This window comes from Balaenoptera musculus, chromosome 8, assembly GCF_009873245.2.
Source record: "Balaenoptera musculus isolate JJ_BM4_2016_0621 chromosome 8, mBalMus1.pri.v3, whole genome shotgun sequence".
Lineage (NCBI taxonomy): Eukaryota > Metazoa > Chordata > Mammalia > Artiodactyla > Balaenopteridae > Balaenoptera > Balaenoptera musculus.
In genome coordinates, this window is record NC_045792.1 from 101,831,577 (window position 1) to 101,848,018 (window position 16,442).

At 54.5% G+C, this 16,442-nt stretch overlaps 1 protein-coding gene and 1 long non-coding RNA gene across 12 annotated transcripts; one reads left to right on the forward strand and one right to left on the reverse strand.

The window, feature by feature from the left end:
- Nucleotides 1-466: 466 nt before the first annotated feature.
- On the reverse strand, nt 467-3,246 carry LOC118899771. 2 transcript variants are annotated; one of them, XR_005020990.1, is made up of 4 exons: nt 2,941-3,246; nt 2,219-2,350; nt 791-942; nt 467-512 (listed from the first exon to the last, which is right to left on the reverse strand). It is a non-coding gene; the product is annotated as an uncharacterized LOC118899771 (long non-coding RNA). The 2 variants fall into 2 exon arrangements; XR_005020989.1 differs by lacking the exon at nt 467-512 and adding an exon at nt 623-697.
- A 143-nt stretch (nt 3,247-3,389) lies between these two features.
- SPINDOC (spindlin interactor and repressor of chromatin binding) lies at nt 3,390-16,231 on the forward strand. Of its 10 annotated transcripts, none has more exons than XM_036861421.1 (8): nt 3,390-3,778; nt 4,032-4,121; nt 7,108-7,437; nt 7,516-7,665; nt 7,817-7,969; nt 8,109-8,309; nt 13,959-14,188; nt 15,430-16,231. In XM_036861421.1, exons 1-8 carry the CDS (start codon nt 3,652-3,654, stop codon nt 15,820-15,822), a joined length of 1,674 nt encoding a protein of 557 aa, XP_036717316.1. In that variant the 5' UTR covers nt 3,390-3,651; the 3' UTR covers nt 15,823-16,231. The 10 variants fall into 10 exon arrangements, with proteins under 10 accessions (XP_036717316.1, XP_036717317.1, XP_036717320.1 ...); XM_036861422.1 differs by having other exon boundaries at nt 7,817-7,954; XM_036861425.1 differs by lacking the exon at nt 7,817-7,969.
- The last annotated feature ends 211 nt before the right edge of the window (nt 16,232-16,442 follow it).

The following is a 16,442-nucleotide window of genomic DNA, read 5'->3' on the forward strand; positions in this document are numbered from 1 at the left end:
CCAGAGTTTCCCCTCGGATGCTTGGTGCAGAGAGGGCTCCCTCAGCAGCAGGCATGACGGAAAAGAGCTGAAGCTTTGCAGTCAGAATCGCTCTGTGACTTGCAAGTCATTTGATCTCAAATGACTTATTTCTCTCGGATTCAGTTTGTGTGTGTGTGTGTGTGTGTGTGTGTGTGTGTATAAAAGCTAATAATATCTACTCTTTCATTCATTTAACAACTATTTAAAGTTCACTGTGAGGCAGCGTGGTGGTGCTGTAGTGGAAAGAGCAAGGCCAGGGAACTGGCAGAACCAGAGTTGAGTCCTGCTTTTGCAACTGATTGGATTACATTCAATCTAGGGAAAGATGCAACATGAACCATTATTTTAGGGAACCCTAACAAAAAACGCTGCCAAGTTCTGACACAATAATTTCTTATCTCTTGGAATTGTATTTTATAGTTATTAAAAGAGGTCTTTAGACTTACTGATATCTTGAGGTAGATTTTTATCATATATCATTCTTCATATATCTAAAAATAGAAAATGTAAGCAAAATAAATTGGTTAAGGTTGTCAAAGCCCTTGACCAAAGACCACCAGAAACACACTCATAGTCAAAAAAAGTCAGGTTTATTTAACTTGAAGCAGTAAGGAGAGTGCATCCTGGGGACACCCTTGTGTGTATCTCCTTAAATCTGGGCTTTTGTTCCACGGTTCTGCGGAGGGATTAGGGAAGTGGGGACCAGTTCTGGATTAAATGCTGTCAAGAGGAAGAGGCAATTCAGACTGGGTATCTTTATAATGCTTACCTAGGAGGCAGGAGGATTCACAGAGGGCTAGAGTTGTATCTTTGGTAAAGAAGCACCAATCGGGAATTCCCTGGTGGCCTAGTGGTTAGGATTCCGGGGGGACCCAGGTTCAATCCCTGGTCAGGGAACATCCCACAAGCTGCGTGGTGTGGCTAAAAAAAAAAAAAAAGGACCCAGTCACTCAGAGAAAGGCGAAGTCATTTTTGTGGTCACAAAGTGGCCCCATCTGAGCATCTAAGCATGTCTCATTCTAAGCACTGATAAATAACAAAATTCAACTGAATAAATCTGAAGATTTAACTGGCTTTATTTAATGATTCAGCATCCTATCCAGTAAACAGAAAAGTGCTCCACGGAATTGTACAAAATGGAAGGGTTTTACAGAAGGAAGGACGGGTGGCTAGGGAAGTTATTAACAAAAGGAAAGAACTGTTTCAGGCCAGGTCATATTCTTTTTTGGGGGAAGGGGACGGAAGGGGTCTTTATGCAGATTACCTCACTAGTGCTGATCAGGAAATTTCAGATTATCTGTTTATAGGTCACATTCCTGGGAGAGATTAAAACTGCAATTAAGTCTTGGTTTGCTGTCATGGGGGCAAATGACTCTGTTCTGGGGCCTGTTGTTTCTTCTTCTTCTTCCTTTTTAATAGCATGGTTTATGTTCTGCTGGTATCATCACTATCTGAATATCAGAAGGGCCATCTTACACTTTCTTAGCTCCGGACCAGGGATCCAACCCACGCCCCCTGCAGTGGAAGCACGGAGCCCTAACCACTGGACCGCCAGGGAAGTCCCCATCTTACTTTCTTGGTAGTCTTAAAACTTCACATTGATGTCCATTAGAGAAAAAAGCACCCCCATTTCAAAGATGTTAAAATGTAGGGGAAAATGTTCATGCTAGATTTGATGAAATAGGATTCATGCTGTATTACCCTGGGCAAGTAATTTAACCCTTTAAGGCTCAACTTCCTGCTCTGTAAAATGGGAACAACACAATCTACTACATAAGACTTGTGAGGTCTAAGAAATAATGTCTACAAAGTGCCTGGTATAATACTGGCTGTATCGCTCAGGGTCCAACCAGGCAAACAGGAACCACTCTAAGAATGTAAAAACAGAGAATTTAATGCAGGGGATTGGTGACACGGGTGACAGGGGTGATGGAAGGGCTGAGAAGCCCAACAGCAGACAATGAGGCAACCCAGAGATTAGCAAAAACCAGAAGCTGCCCACACTCCTTAACTGGAGGGACAAATAGAGGAGGTGGAATTAGTGGACCCTGGCAGGGAGGACCACCATCGGAAGTTGGAACCACAGCAGCCTATCCAGTAGGAGGTGGCGCCACAGGGGAGCCTCGCCTGCTGCTGGAGACCTGCCAGAGCCTGAGCAAGAGAGAGAAAGAGAAGAAATAACCTGGCTTTTTCATACCTCCTAACTTCCAGTCTCCTGCCAATGTCTCCCATTGGCCAAACCCAAGCCTGAAAGGCAGCTGTCCTGGAAGCCTGAGAAACTACACCCTGCAAGGCAATACAGAGCAGAGCAGAAGCGCAAGGAAGGGATCTGCAGCAAAAGGGTAGAGAACAACCATTAGATAGAAATAGGTTAAACAGGCTTGGTAATGCCTTTATTTGTAAAACCTTTAAAGTACTGGATACACGTGAATATAACAAAATCATTCACTTAAAACCATACCATAATCCACATAAACTAGTTCACATCTCCCCTCCCACCCCAACCTACTACATTATTCTGATTACTGCTGTGTCTGGTCTAATACAGTGGCATTTTAAGACGGATTTTCAGTGTCAGGCATGTTCTCCACTGAAATCTCCTGAGGGTTTCTACAGCAGAGGGAGATGCCCATTCTATGTCACAGAGGTCAAAGCTCAGCCACAGTAGAATTATGATGCAGCAGCGTCATGGCAACTGGACGCTGATCTTGGAGCTCTCAAGGACTTCTGCGAGACCTGTGGGAAGGGTCACAATCTCTGGACTCACTTTTAAAAAATGGAAATCACAACCCTCGGGGTGGTTTACGCGCGCCCACAACACTCCACTTGGCTCTTCATCTTTCCATTCCCTTGTCCAGAAGGCTCCACAATGTTCTTTGAAATAAAGGATAAACTTGTCTAAGAAAACAGATAACGTACCCAAGATCACAGAGCTAGCAAATCGGAAGGAATTCATTCTCTACTCTTCCCACGCCAAGGCGCTTTCCGCTCCCCCACCGGTTCTTTTCGCGCCCCGGACATCCTCTGGCGGTGGAAGGCTTGTTCAGGGAAAGGCAAGAGAGACCCCGCTCAAAATCCTGGGGCACTTGGTAGCGCTCTTCGTGCAGCCAACGTGCCCGACTGGCGTCTCAATAGAGGGCGACCCGCCAGGCTCGGCCGGCCGGCTCAGGACGCTTCCGGCTCGGGGGAGCTCAGGGTCCTCTCCCGCAGGCCCGCGACCCCCACCTCCGCGCCAGGGGGCAGCCGGAAGCCAGCTGCCCTGCCCGCCCCCTGCGGGTCGCGGGGTTTCTAACGGAGCCGCGTGCCAGGGGCGGGGCCACGTGCGATTGGCCGCTCGAAGTCGGGGGCGGGCCCGCAGCGGGCCGGTCCGGCGGGCGCCGACAATGAGCCTCCATAAAAGGGAGCGGCGGGGGGCTAGAGCCCCGGATTGAGCCCTCCCCGCCCGGGGTCCCGACGCTCTAGGTCTCGGGGAGGCCCAGACGCGACCGTCGCAGGCCGGGCCGGCGAGCGGCGGGCGGCGGGGAGGGGGCTGCACGGGGCGGGAGGCGGGAGGCGGCCGCCAGCTTGCGCGCAGGCCTGCGCGCCAGTCCTCCGGCGTCCGGTCACCGAGAGCCCCCCCCCGGCCGCGCCATGGCCGTGAAGGCCGAGGGCGCCGCGCTCGACTGCTTCGAGGTGACGCTCAAATGCGAGGAAGGGGAGGACGACGAGGAGGCCATGGTGGTGGCCGTAATCCCGCGGCCCGAGCCGATGCTCAGAGGTGAGAATGGGAGGGGAATCCCACTTTCGCGTCATGGTCCGGGATTCGGGCTTCCCCCCCCACCAGTCGGGGGTCTGGGTACCCCCTCCCGCACCTCCAGTCTGGGGCCCAAGCGCCCCGACTCCACTCCGGCCTGGTGCCCGGGCGCCCCCTTCCCCCTTCTGTCTGAGGCCCTGGCGCCCTCTTGCTCCACCCCCAGCGGGGTTTGGAATCTCAGGCCTCCCCGAATTCCCCCTCCCCCGCCCCCGCCCAGGGTCTGGAGCCTTCGATCCACGCCCCGCGAGCTCCGGATCTTCCGGTGCCCGAGCGCCCCCTCGCCCGGGCCCAGCACGACGGCTTCGAGGTGACGCTGGCGGGTCCCGCCCCCCCCCCCCCCCCCCGCGGAGGCAGAGGCAGAGGCTGGCCCAGGGGCCAGGCCGTGTTCTAGGCCGAGGGCCGAGGGGCTGCAGGGCCTCCACGCCGGAGCTAGGGGCCCCGCACCTTGGTGTCCGGAGCGATTCGGTGGGTGGAGGCAGGCGCCGCTGCAGCCCGCCAAAAGGTGGATTGTAAGGGCGCTCCGTGCAGAAAGCTTTCCTACGCCCCCCTCACCATCCCCGGACCTTGCACTTGCATAAGCCACAGGTGTCAGATTCTAGCGCTGCAAGGGTGAAAGGGGTTGCATACGACACCTAGTTTTGGAAAAGGAGTGCTTGCTACGGGCGCCCTCAGCCACTCTAGAAGGGGATTGGCCTGGGGAGGGGGTTTGAGGAGCAGTCTGGAAGCACTCGCTTTCCCCTCCTCCCTCACCGATTTCTCCAGTCCTCAGGATCTTGCAAACCCTAAGAAAACAAAGAGCCACCTTAGTGGAAGACACAGTATTCATGAAAATGCAGAATCTTTTCGTTCCTAGATACCCCGTCCCTCAGGAGGACAGTACCCAAAAGGTTGAGAGCAAGGCCATTCATTTAGCCTCAGCAGGACTTGATGATGTTTCCCTGCACTGCCTCTCCTTTTTGGAATCAAGAGTGCTATAAAATGAGGGAAATAAAGGCCACTACCCTTCTCAGAGCTTTCAATCCAAAAGAGAGGTTCTTTCTGTACTTCTGCTAATATTTCTCGAGTGCTCAGTGCCAGGCTGTCTCAGTTAACCCTCTCAACAACCCTGCGAGAGTATCCTCCTTCCCCAGAGAAGTGAATTCATTCAACAAGTATTTGGGGGCACCTCTTATATGTCAGGCACTGTTTTAGGCTGGGCATGCTAATCGCTATAAACAAAGTCGAAACTCTGCTCTTCTGAAACTATATGTAGACACTAATGACCAAAGTATATGTAGACACTAATGACCAAAGATAGATGAAGATAAATAAATGTATAGCATGTCAGGTGGTTCAGAGAACAGGAAATCAAAGTAAGGAGAAAAGAGTGAGGGTGTTTCATTTGGAATATCAAGTGGTCGGGAAAACCTTCTCTAATAAGGTGAATTTCGAACACAAACCAAAGGAAGCGAGGGAGAGAACCCTGTAGATAATTGGAGGTTAAGAATTTTTGGCAGAGAGACTAGCAAGTACAAAGGTCCTGAAGCAGAAGCTTCTTGAAAGATTTGGGGTGGGAAAGAAAAACAGACGAATTCAAGGGTTTTGGCCTGAGCGACTGGAAGGATGGACTTCCCATTTGCCGAGATGGAAAGACTGGAGTGCAGGCCTGCGGGAGATGGGGAGTTAAGGTTTGAACGTGGCAAGTTTGAGAAGTTTATGACACATTCAAGCACAGATGTCAGATGGTAAGTAAGACATGTGAATCTAAATTTCCTGGGAGAGTCTGGTTAGAGGTATAGACGTGGGAGTTGTCAGCAGGCAGGCACTGGGATGAGACCACCAGAGGAAGGAGGTACATAAAGATGGGGTCCCAGGACCACTGTGGAATGCTCCAGTGATTCCAGTGTGGAGACTGAGTCACTCCTCATCAAACACTGCTGAATGCCACTACATGCCAGGCACTGTGCCGAGTGCTGGAGATACAGTTGTGAAGGATCAAACATCCATGCTGTCTTGGACCTACAGTGTAGTCAGGAGACAAAGGGAACGAGTAGGAAATGAAGCAGTGAGGGGAACAGGGAGCTCAGGTGGGGCAGGTGGCAGCTTTCTAAGGGACGGCAGACAAGCCTTGGGTGAGAAGACAGTTCTGTTCCGGAGAAGAGACTGGCACGGGTGCCCGAAAAAGAGCCCCAGTGAAGTAAGAGAAGAACCAATAGAAGGTGGTGCCCTGGAGTCCAAGTGACAAAAATCAAGATGGAAGAAGCCATCTGTCAAAGGACAAAGTTGAAGAGCTGACCGCTGTGTTTAGCATTGGTGACCTTGACGAGAGCTGTTTTGGAGGAGTGGTGGGAAAGAAAGCCCAACTGCAACCAAGAGATTCCTGCCCACGGTCACATGGGAGAGGGGTACAACCCAGCCTTGGAGCTAGACCTTCTGAGACCAAGCCAGTTCTCAGACCCATTTCAAATGCCACCTCTGCCAGGCAGTACCCAGGTGTTAGGGTCTCCCATATTTGTCTTTCGCTCCATCTTCACAGGTGGGAGGGAGGTGCAGCCACGAGGGATCAGAAGCGCTGAGCTGCCAGGCTAACGTGAGTCTGAGCCTGCATCCTTTGCTGAGCTGAGAAGGGTTCCCGTCCTGTCGGAGCTTATGGTCCACGTGCACAGGGAACAGGTGCCGTGTCGACCAGTAGGGACGAGCGAGGTCACCGCTGCAAAGGCTTTGGGAGGGGAGGCTATTTCCGACAGGATGGGAGGCCTCTTGAAGGGGCCTCAACAAGTGGAGGAACAGGCATGGATGCCATTCACTGACCCGAGAAGGCTCATTGAGCGTCTCCTCTCCTACGTGCCAGGCCCTGCGGGGACAGTAAGATGACAACATTTACCATTCTTGTCTTCAAGGAAGTGCTTCGCCGTGGCCTGGTAGTCGCATATGGATATAATCACCTGCCAGGGGTTGGAGGTCAGGAAGGCTTCACAGGGCTGAGGGTTTGAGCAGGGCCATGAAGGAAGTAGAGGAGTTTGCCAGACTGATGGGCTGCCAAGGCCGAAGACATGCAGGAACGCAGTCTGTTGGACTGAAATACCTGTTGGACCTGTGGTCCGAGACTAGATTGAGGTAGCAGGATGCCGAGGCGTGTAGGCTGTGTTTATCGTGGCTAGTGCCTTGTGGACTCCAGGGGAGGGGAGAAAGAGACTCTAGGTGGGAAAGTTCCTTCCCTACATACGCCACCGGGTTTGGGGAATCCTGTTCTCTATATTGTTGGTTGTGGGCACCTTCACTGACAATCCCCGCCCCCTCCTCTCCCTCCGTAGTGGCCCAGCGGGCGAAGTCCCCACCGCCAAGGCCCAGCCTGCTAGAGGCAGGTGGCGATGGCTGTGAGGAGCCCAGGCAGCAGGTGTCTTGGGAGCAGGAGTTCCTGGTGGGGAACAGCCCGGGAGGCAGCGGGCGGGCGCTGTGCATGGTGTGTGGGGCCGAGATCCGGGCCCCCTCGGCGGACACGGCGCGCGCCCACATCCTGGAGCAGCACCCTCACACCCTGGACCTGAGCCCTTCCGAGAAGAGCAACATCCTGGAGGCCTGGAGTGAGGGGGTGGCCCTTTTGCAAGACTTCAGGGCCGAGCAGCCATCCCCGCCCCATTCAGGTAGCGGGGCTGGGGGAGGGGTGGGGGGGAAGGCAAAGTCAGGACTCTTCGTTGCTCACTGGCGTCTGCCCCCTTCAGACTCAGGCCAGGAGGTCGAAGTGGACCCAGACTCCGACCCGGACCCTGCCGAAATGCCAGCAGAGATTGTCGTTCTCCTCGACTCCGAGGACAACCCCTCCCTCCCTAGAAGGAGCCGGCCCAGGGGACTCCGCCCTCTGGAGCTTCCTGGTCAGTCATCCCAAAGCCTTGGAGGCTGGGTTGGGGGGGAGGGGAAGCATGGGCCCTGCCATCTGGGTGGAGAGAGGCTGCTGGGCAGGCACCTTCAGCAGCCCTGTGGTTACGGCAATCAGGCCTCTTAAAAAGGTCTTGTCTCTTGCAGCGGCCCCTGTCCCAGAGCCGGTAAGCAAGAAGCCACGTGGTCAGAGATGGAAGGAGCCCCCTGGGGAGGAGCCGGTCAGAAAGAAAAGAGGCAGACCCATGACCAAAACCCTGGACCTGGACCCGGACCCGGACCCAGGTGAAGGCGAGGAAGGTGTGGGCTCCAGGAGGAAAGCTAGGACCCCGGGGGGGCTGGGGGGATGCGTGGCAGAGGGCACCTGCACCTCAGCTGAGGCCGTGGGCTCAGCCCTTGGGAGTCTGACCTCACAGTTCCATCCTGTCCTCCCTTCCAGATCCCCCCTCACCCGACTCACCCACCGAGACTTTTGCGGCTCCCGCCGAGGTCCGACACTTCACCGACGGCAGCTTCCCCGCTGGCTTCGTCCTCCAGCTCTTCTCCCACACCCAGCTCAGGGCCTCAGACAGCAAGGACTCGCCCAAAGAGGGGAGAGTGGCAGAAAGAGGCCTTCTCCAGCCGGAAAGCCCCTCCCCAGGTGAGCTCCTGAGCGGGGATGACAAGTGGGGGGTCAGGAAGGCCACATCCCGGGGGTCTGGCCTCCACGAGGCTGCTCGGCAGCAGAGCCCAGGGTAGAGGTGGCTGGTGCTCCAGTCCCCTGGGAGCGGGGCCGAGGGCAGGTGGATTTAAATACAGCGGCCAGCCAGAGAGCTGAGTTTTTCTGCGAGCTCCTTGGGAGCGTCCTGGCTGGTTGCTAGGTTGGGTTAGGCCAGTGCTCCCCAAAGCCCGACACCCATCACCACAGTTAAGGTTGATTCCAGCTGGAGCCTGAGGTGCCCTCCTTGGCCCCGGTGGACCAGGGGCCTAACTGGGACCGATAGCAGAATAGACGGGGCGAACACTCAGCAGACACCTCAGCTCAGTTTACGTCTAATAATAGCAGTAAGCGCTTGTGTTTTTATCATGTTCTCCGATTTTAAGAAACTTTCATATGCAGCTCATCTGGCCCTTATAAAAGTATCTTTTCCAGATGGACCGACTGAGTCTCAGAGAGACGGTTCCTCCTCTACGGTCCTTGTATTCATTTCCTGAGACTGCTGTAACAAACTACCACAAACTTCGTGGCTTACAACAACACAGATATACTACTTTTTAGTCCCAGAGGTCAGAGGACTGGAACGGGTCTCACTGGGCTACAATCAGGGTGTCAGCAGGGTTGAGTTCCTTTCTGGCTCCTAAAGGAGGAAGTCTTGCCTCTTCCAGCTTCTAGCAGCTGCCTGTGTTCCTTGGCTTGTGCCCTCCTTCCATCTTCAAAGCAGGCCGTGGCCAGTGCAGTCTTCCTCAGGATGCCATTTTTGGGTCTGACTCTTCTGCCTTCTCCTTCCCCTTTAAAGACCCTTGTGATTACACTGAGCCCACCCAGATCATCCAGATCTCTGTTTTATTTTAAAGTTGGCTGATTAACAATGTCAGTTCCATCCGTAGTCTTAATTCTTCCTTGCCATGTAAGATACTGTATTCACAGGTCCTGGGGATTAGGACTTGAAATGTTTGGGGGACCGGTATACTGCTACCGCAGTCACGTAACCCAGCAGTAGCAGAATTGAGATGAGACTGGCCTGTGTTCCAGCAGGGCAGGGCTGAGCCTGGTTCCTCTCTCTCTTCGTCTCGCCAGGCCAGGCCCTGCTTGCAGCATCTCAGGCGCAAAAAATGGTTTTTCTTTTTTTTTTTTTTTTGGCTGCGTTGGATCTTCGTTGCTGCGCACGGGCTTTCTCTAGTTGTGGCGAGCGGGGGCTACTCTTCATTGCGGTGCGCAGGCTTCTCATTGCGGTGGCTTCTCTTGTTGCGGAGCACAGGCTCTAGGTGCACGGGCTTCAGTAGTTGTGGCTCGCAGGCTCTAGAGCGCAGCCTCAGTAGTTGTGGCGCACGGGCTTAGTTGCTCCGCGGCATGTGGGATCTTCCCGGACCAGGGCTCGAACCCGCGTCCCCTGCATTGGCAGACAGACTCTTAACCACTGTGCCACCAGGGAAGCCCCAGAAATTGGTTCTTGAAGGAGTGAATGTGTGACACAGAGAGTGCCTCGTCCCGCCTGCCTGAAATGGGCGTTTGGAGTTGGAGCCCTGAGAAAGATGGCACACGGGGTGCTGGAGGCTCCCCAGAGCAGGGCTCTCAAAAAGGAGGTGTACTTTTTGCCTAAAGAAAAAGGCAAACCTGTCACTTCAGCCCACATCACTCAGTGGTGACCACTGTCAAAAATTTGGCTTGCATCCTTCAGACCTTTTACAAAGCTCTGTGTGCACGTCTCTGCACGTGTGCTTTCATCTATTTATCTTTTACCACTTTTTCTAGTCTGGAGGCAGGCCTCACCCCTGTGAGGTTTTAACTGTCTCAGGTTTCAGCTTGAGTCACCTTCCAGTCCTGCTTCCCCAGGACCGTGCTCTGCCTGGACTTGAGCGTTTCCCAGGCCCCTCGTACTGTCAGCGGACCCCTGCTCTCAATGGCTGATCTCTTCCACTGACTGATGAGGCTTCTGGATTCATTCTTGAAAGTGGGGCCTTTATTTTGACCCCTGGGGTACCCTGTGCCCAAACCCCACCTGTGTGGAGTGACCAATAGGTGAGAAGGGCATCCTTGAGATCTCAGGTTTATTTGGGGTGAATGGGCAAAGCCTGAGATTTGGGGTTCAGCAAGCTGATTGAATGATGTGAGAGGGATGGAGGGGGCTGAGAGGTGTTCTCGGCAGAGGCAGGGACCTATGGAGGTTGGAGACGGTCCAGAAACTGCAGGAGGTGCTAAGTGACACAGCAGCAAGTGTTCCTGCAGCCCAGCTATGGGAAATGACAGGAGTGCCACAGCCTTTATCGCCACGAAACTCACAGTCTGCCTAAGGGTACAAGTCAGCAAATAGAGAATAGTGTGGTGCCCACGATGGTTCTGTGCAGAGCACAGGCTCCAGACCAGTGGTTTCAGGTTGGTTTGGGGTTTTAAGTACCCAAAGCTCAGATTTCTCAGGAACCTGTGAGGCTTCAACCAGAATGTCTCTACTTTGAGTTGTTTTATTTATTGAAGCTCTTCAGAGATCTTATTTGAGTAAAGATCCTACCACTTTAAAAAAGATTAAAAATCAAGGATATAGAAGTTGGGGGGCGGGGAGTCACTGTGGTCGGGTCAGCTGACCTGATGGATGTGAGTGTGACGCAGTCAGGGACGACTTGCTGGACTTCCAGGGGCCTCCCAGGATGGAGGCGGGGAAGGCGTCCCGGCCAGGAGAGGAGGTGAGCCCTGAGGGCCCACTTGCAGACAGTGGAAAAAAGCCTCCTGCTGGGTGGGGGTGTGTGTGTGTGTGTGTGTGTGTGCGTGCGCAAGAGAGAGAGCACCTAGAACAGGGCCTGGTGTGTGTGTGTGTCATCACCTAGAACAGGGCCTGGGGTGTGTGTGTGTGTGTGTGTCAGCACCTAGAACAGGGCCTGGGGTGTGTGTGTGTGTGTGTGTCAGCACCTAGAACAGGGCCTGGGGTGTGTGTGTGTGTGTGTGTCAGCACCTAGAACAGGGCCTGGGGTGTGTGTGTGTGTGTGTGTGTGTGTGTGTGTGTGTGTGTCAGCACCTAGAACAGGGCCTGGGGTGTGTGTGTGTGTGTGTGTGTGTGTGTGTCAGCACCTAGAACAGGGCCTGGGGTGTGTGTGTGTGTGTGTGTGTGTGTGTCAGCACCTAGAACAGGGCCTGGGGGGGGTGTGTGTGTGTGTGTGTGTGTGTCAGCACCTAGAACAGGGCCGTGTGTGTGTGTGTGTGTGTGTGTGTGTGTGTGTCAGCACCTAGAACAGGGCCTGGGGTGTGTGTGTGTGTGTGTGTGTGTGTGTGTCAGCACCTAGAACAGGGCCTGGGGTGTGTGTGTGTGTGTGTCAGCACCTAGAACAGGGCCTGGGGTGTGTGTGTGTGTGTGTGTCAGCACCTAGAACAGGGCCTGGGTGTGTGTGTGTGTGTGTGTGTGTGTGTGTGTGTCAGCACCTAGAACAGGGCCTGGGGTGTGTGTGTGTGTGTGTGTGTGTGTGTGTGTCAGCACCTAGAACAGGGCCTGGGGTGTGTGTGTGTGTGTGTGTCAGCACCTAGAACAGGGCCTGGGGTGTGTGTGTGTGTGTGTGTCAGCACCTAGAACAGGGCCTGGGTGTGTGTGTGTGTGTGTGTGTGTGTGTGTGTGTCAGCACCTAGAACAGGGCCGTGTGTGTGTGTGTGTGTGTGTGTGTGTGTCAGCACCTAGAACAGGGCCTGGGGTGTGTGTGTGTGTGTGTGTCAGCACCTAGAACAGGGCCTGGGGGGTGTGTGTGTGTGTGTGTGTGTGTGTGTGTGTGTGTCAGCACCTAGAACAGGGCCTGGGGTGTGTGTGTGTGTGTGTGTCAGCACCTAGAACAGGGCCTGGGGTGTGTGTGTGTGTGTGTGTGTGTGTGTGTGTGTGTGTGTGTCAGCACCTAGAACAGGGCCTGGCACCAAGAAAGCCCTCAGGAAAGATTTTTTGACAGATGAGTGGATGGCGGCTGCCTTCACTTGTCATTCTGGTGGTGACATTTCCAGAGTCTCTGCTCAGAGACAAGCCTTAGTGAGAAATGAGAGAAGTGGGCCCCAGCCACCCCCTGGAGAAGGTGTACACATTTACACACACATGCACAAGTGTGGAGGAAGGGGAGGGGGATGAAGCTGGGGAAGCAGAGGGGTTGGGCCAGGAGGGAAGTCGGGGTGGTTCTGGGGTTGGGGTGCTGAGGGGACTCAGCTTGTCCCAGGGACAGAGAAGTCCTCTTGGCTTGCTCTCTGATGGCCCGGGGCTCTGCTCATGCACTGCTTCTGAAAGAAGATCTCTCTACCACACCTCAGGCCTCGCTCTCCTGAAACTCCCCTCCCCACCACCCACCCCTTTGCCCTCCCTGCTATCAGGAAGAATTGGCACTTAATTCCAATGTACTGAGTTCTTTTAATATATTATTTCCTGAAATCCACAGGACCACCTTATAAAGGATTATTATGTCCACTTTACAGAAGAGGAAACTGAGCCTTGGGCAGGTGTGTTTCGCCCATGCGGCACCCCGCCTGCAGTGAGGGCCAGGAATCAGTTCTCTGTCAGACCAGGAGCTGTTCTTTCCTCTGGGTCTTCCCCATCAGCCTACGCAAAGCTGTTGTTTCTCCCTTCTTGACCCCTCATCCCATCGTAGCCACTGTCCCATTTATCCCCAAGCCTTTTCAGCAAAGCTGGAGAGCTCTTCTGTACTGTCTCCAGTCTGTCTTTAGAAGCCACTTGAGTCAAACTCATGCTCACCACCCCACACTAAAATGGCTTTTTTTGGCAACATTGCCATTGACTTCCATAAAGTTAGATCTGGTGGTCAGTTCTCAGTCCTTATCTTTCCTGACCTGGCAAAAACAAGGAACCCCTCCCTCCTTCCCTCCTTCCTGGAGACCCTTTCTGCCCTTGGCCTCTCAGGCAGCAGCATGCCTGGGTTGCACCTGCCTCTCTTGCTTGTTCTTTCCTAGCTCCCCAAATGGGGATCCTGTGGTGGTTTTTCTTCCCGTTTCTAGAACATATGCTCCTTTAGGTCAGGATGTTTGCCTGTTTCATTTACTGTGATATCCCCAGTGCCCAGCACGGAATAGGTGCTGCTTCTGTATTTGGTGAATGAATGAATGACCCAGCCGTGGGTCAGGATCTGCACTCACGCCCTGGGTGATCCCGTCCAGGCTCACAGCTTGAAGTACGGTTCTCGTGCTCATGGTCCCACCTTTCTCCTCCACCCCAGACCTCTCCCTCCGGTTCCAGCCTCTCTCTTACCCATATGACGTGTCTGATTGGTTGCCTAAAAGATCCCCCAAACTCGGAGTTTCTGACGGCGTTTCTGAATGGAACCCCCAGTCTCCTCCCCTCACCTCCAGCCACCCTATTCCCCCCCAGTCTTCCCTTCCCGAGGAAGCTGGCAGCCCCGTTCTTCAGTTCGCTTGGACCAAACCCTCAGAGTCATCTTCTGTCTCTCTCAGACCCCACATCCGTCCATCAGCAAATCCTGTTAGCCCCACCTCCAGGATGCTCAGAATTGACCCCCCTGTCACTACCCCCTACTGCTGCTACTTTCATCCAAGCTTCCTTAACAACCTTTGAACTTGTCTCCTGGCTTCTGATATTTGCCCTCTGTGGTCGGTCTCATACAGCAGCCAGAGCCCCTGTTGAAAACCCAAGTGGGATCCTGGCACTGCTCTGCTCAGAGCCCTCCAGCGCCGTCGCTGTCGCACTTCAGATAAAAGTCAGAGTCCTCGTGGAGACCGGTGGTCCTCAAACCAGGATCTTCACCTCTTCTGCCCACCAGGGCATCTGCATTTGCTCTTCCTCCCGCCAGGAATGCTGTTCCCCAGCTAGACACGCCGCTGACTCCTCGCTTCCTGTACGTTTTGCTCACGCGTCAGCTCTGTGAGGCCCTCCCTGCTACCCCGTCCCCTTCCCTGGTGTACTTTTTTACTTTGCTTCTGTCTGTATATATCGCATTGCATTCTTGCTTTGCTCATCCTGTTTATTGGCTCTCACCACTGGAATGTCAATTCCAGGAAGGCCACTTGGCCTGCACCATGTCCTGGGGAACCCCCAGCAACTGGACTAGTGTTGGGCACAGTATAGTTGCCCAGTAAGTTATTGTTGAATTAAGGAGCCAATGAGTAGGCTCCCCCTGCCCTCAAGGAGCTTAGAGTTTGTCAGGGAGACAAACCAGCTCGTGTGACTACAAAGCAGAATTTGTTCGGTCGCACGACCCAGTGGCAGCCATTGAGTCATTTTAAATCCCGGCAAACAGTACAGCAAAATTGTACCTGTTTTCTCTGCCAGATTTTAAATCACTGGGTCTCTAGAAACAGTGCAGAAGAAAACCACAAATAATAATAGACACCGCAACAGTTACAATCACCATTTTCTGGCTTTGTTTTTTGACGTAACTTTTGCGCATGCCCATGCCGCACCGGACATTTTGGTACCTGAACGGTGGCTGTCAGCAGTTCACGTTCCCCTGTCTTAAGGCCTGGTTCTGCCCCTTGTGAGTAGCTTCTCCACGCTGCTAAGGTGGACGTCTGACCCCTGCGTGGTAGGTATTGACTCGGGAGGTGAAGAGCCTGGTTGAGGTTCCAAAGCAGAGCTGGATGTTAACCCGGGACTCTCCGTCCAGTGCTCTCTCCTCCGCCCTACATATTCACCTGGGAGCTCCTTTGTGGGCACAGTCATGTCTTTTTCTGCTTTGGGGTGCTCCCCACCCCACCACCTCTGCCCACACAAGGCAGAACCCATCAGGCTAGGGTGCCCAGTAAGTTCTAGATGAAACAGAGTCAGCTGAAGGTAGTTGAGGGGAGCGGAGTACAGCACTAAGCATCCGTGTGCCAGAATCCATGAGGGAGGAAGGCCGCAGAGGGCCTGCGCTGATGCCTGAGGAGGCGTGATGCCCTTGGGGTTGGTGCTGGTCCTTGGATGAACTAGGAGCACAGCCTCCCACTGTCCCCGTGCTTCTCCTCAGACCGCAGGGTCTGGGCTATGGAATTGAAGGCCAGGAAATGGGGGCGTGGTTTACAGAGACCCTCGGGGGACATCCTCAAGGTGGATTGTCTGGAGGGCCCTGACTCTCTCTCTGCTCCCATCCTTGCCCAGCTCCCCCTCCGGGGCTTCGCGGGACGCTGGATCTCCAGGTTATCCGCGTGCGGCTGGAGGAGCCCCCGGCAGTCAGCCTCCTGCAAGACTGGTCCAAGCATCCCCATGGCACCAAGGGTGTGGGAGCAGGTGACAGCCCAGACTGGCCCGCGGTTCTGTCGGAATCCAGCACCACTGTCGGGGGGCAGCCAGAGGCAGGGAGTGGCCTGTAGGTTCTTGCTTTTTGGGGGGGTGGGAGAGGAGGCATTGTCCCCCTTCGGCTTATCACTCAGAGCTGCCCAGCTCGGCCACCTGATGGAGAGTAAAACCAGGTGCCAAGGCAGGATGGAGGAGAGGAAGGTGGGCAGCATCCGCTATGGCTCGGGGACGCTGGAAAATGCCTCCCCGAGGTGAGGCGTGAGGCCAGGCCCTGAGGGGGACGGGGGTGCCAAGGGCTGTCGTGCGGTAGGGCATTGGGCCTATGGAGAACACCCACCCGATCCTTTTGCTGACCCAGACCTCTCTGTCCCCTGACCTCCTCCCACCCTCTCAGCCCCCCACCATTCTCCCTTGGCACAGTGCCTTACGCAAGAGGTGGTCGTGACGGTGTTGAACTGAGTCCCACTACCTCGGGGGACGCCCCTCCTCCCCCACCTGTTTAGGCTCCTAAATCAGGAGGCCTCCGTTACCTCTTCCTGCTCCATCCCTGCAGGTGGCTGAAGCAGCCTACCTGGGGGCTCGGTCACTCACACTCTCCTCTTCACCCCTTTTCCTGTTGTATATATCTCCTTTGTTGACAATAAATTATTTTTTTTTATTAAGAGAGTTCCGTCTGGGCCATCATTGGGGGAAGGGGTTTGCTAGCAGGATATCCGGCCTCCTGGAGTGACCTTGAGGAGGGCTAAGAGGTGGTCCTGGGTGTGAGCCAGAAAGCTGCTGCCCCAGAGGCTGGAACAGGGTCAGGGCAGGCTTTGTTGGGCCAGCAGACCGAGGCTGAGTCAGTCAGCAGGGCACCTCGCCCCCTCCCCTTACCC

Excerpts from the sequence above, each read along its gene's own strand:
- SPINDOC (XM_036861421.1), top strand. The coding sequence starts at position 3,652 with ATGGCCGTGAAGGCCGAGGGCGCCGCGCTCGACTGCTTCGAGGTGACG. Across the intron at positions 4,122-7,107 it reads CCCAGCACGACGGCTTCGAG|TGGCCCAGCGGGCGAAGTCC; the intron begins GTGACGCTGGCG and ends CTCCCTCCGTAG. Across the intron at positions 7,970-8,108 it reads CCCAGGTGAAGGCGAGGAAG|ATCCCCCCTCACCCGACTCA; the intron begins GTGTGGGCTCCA and ends CCTCCCTTCCAG.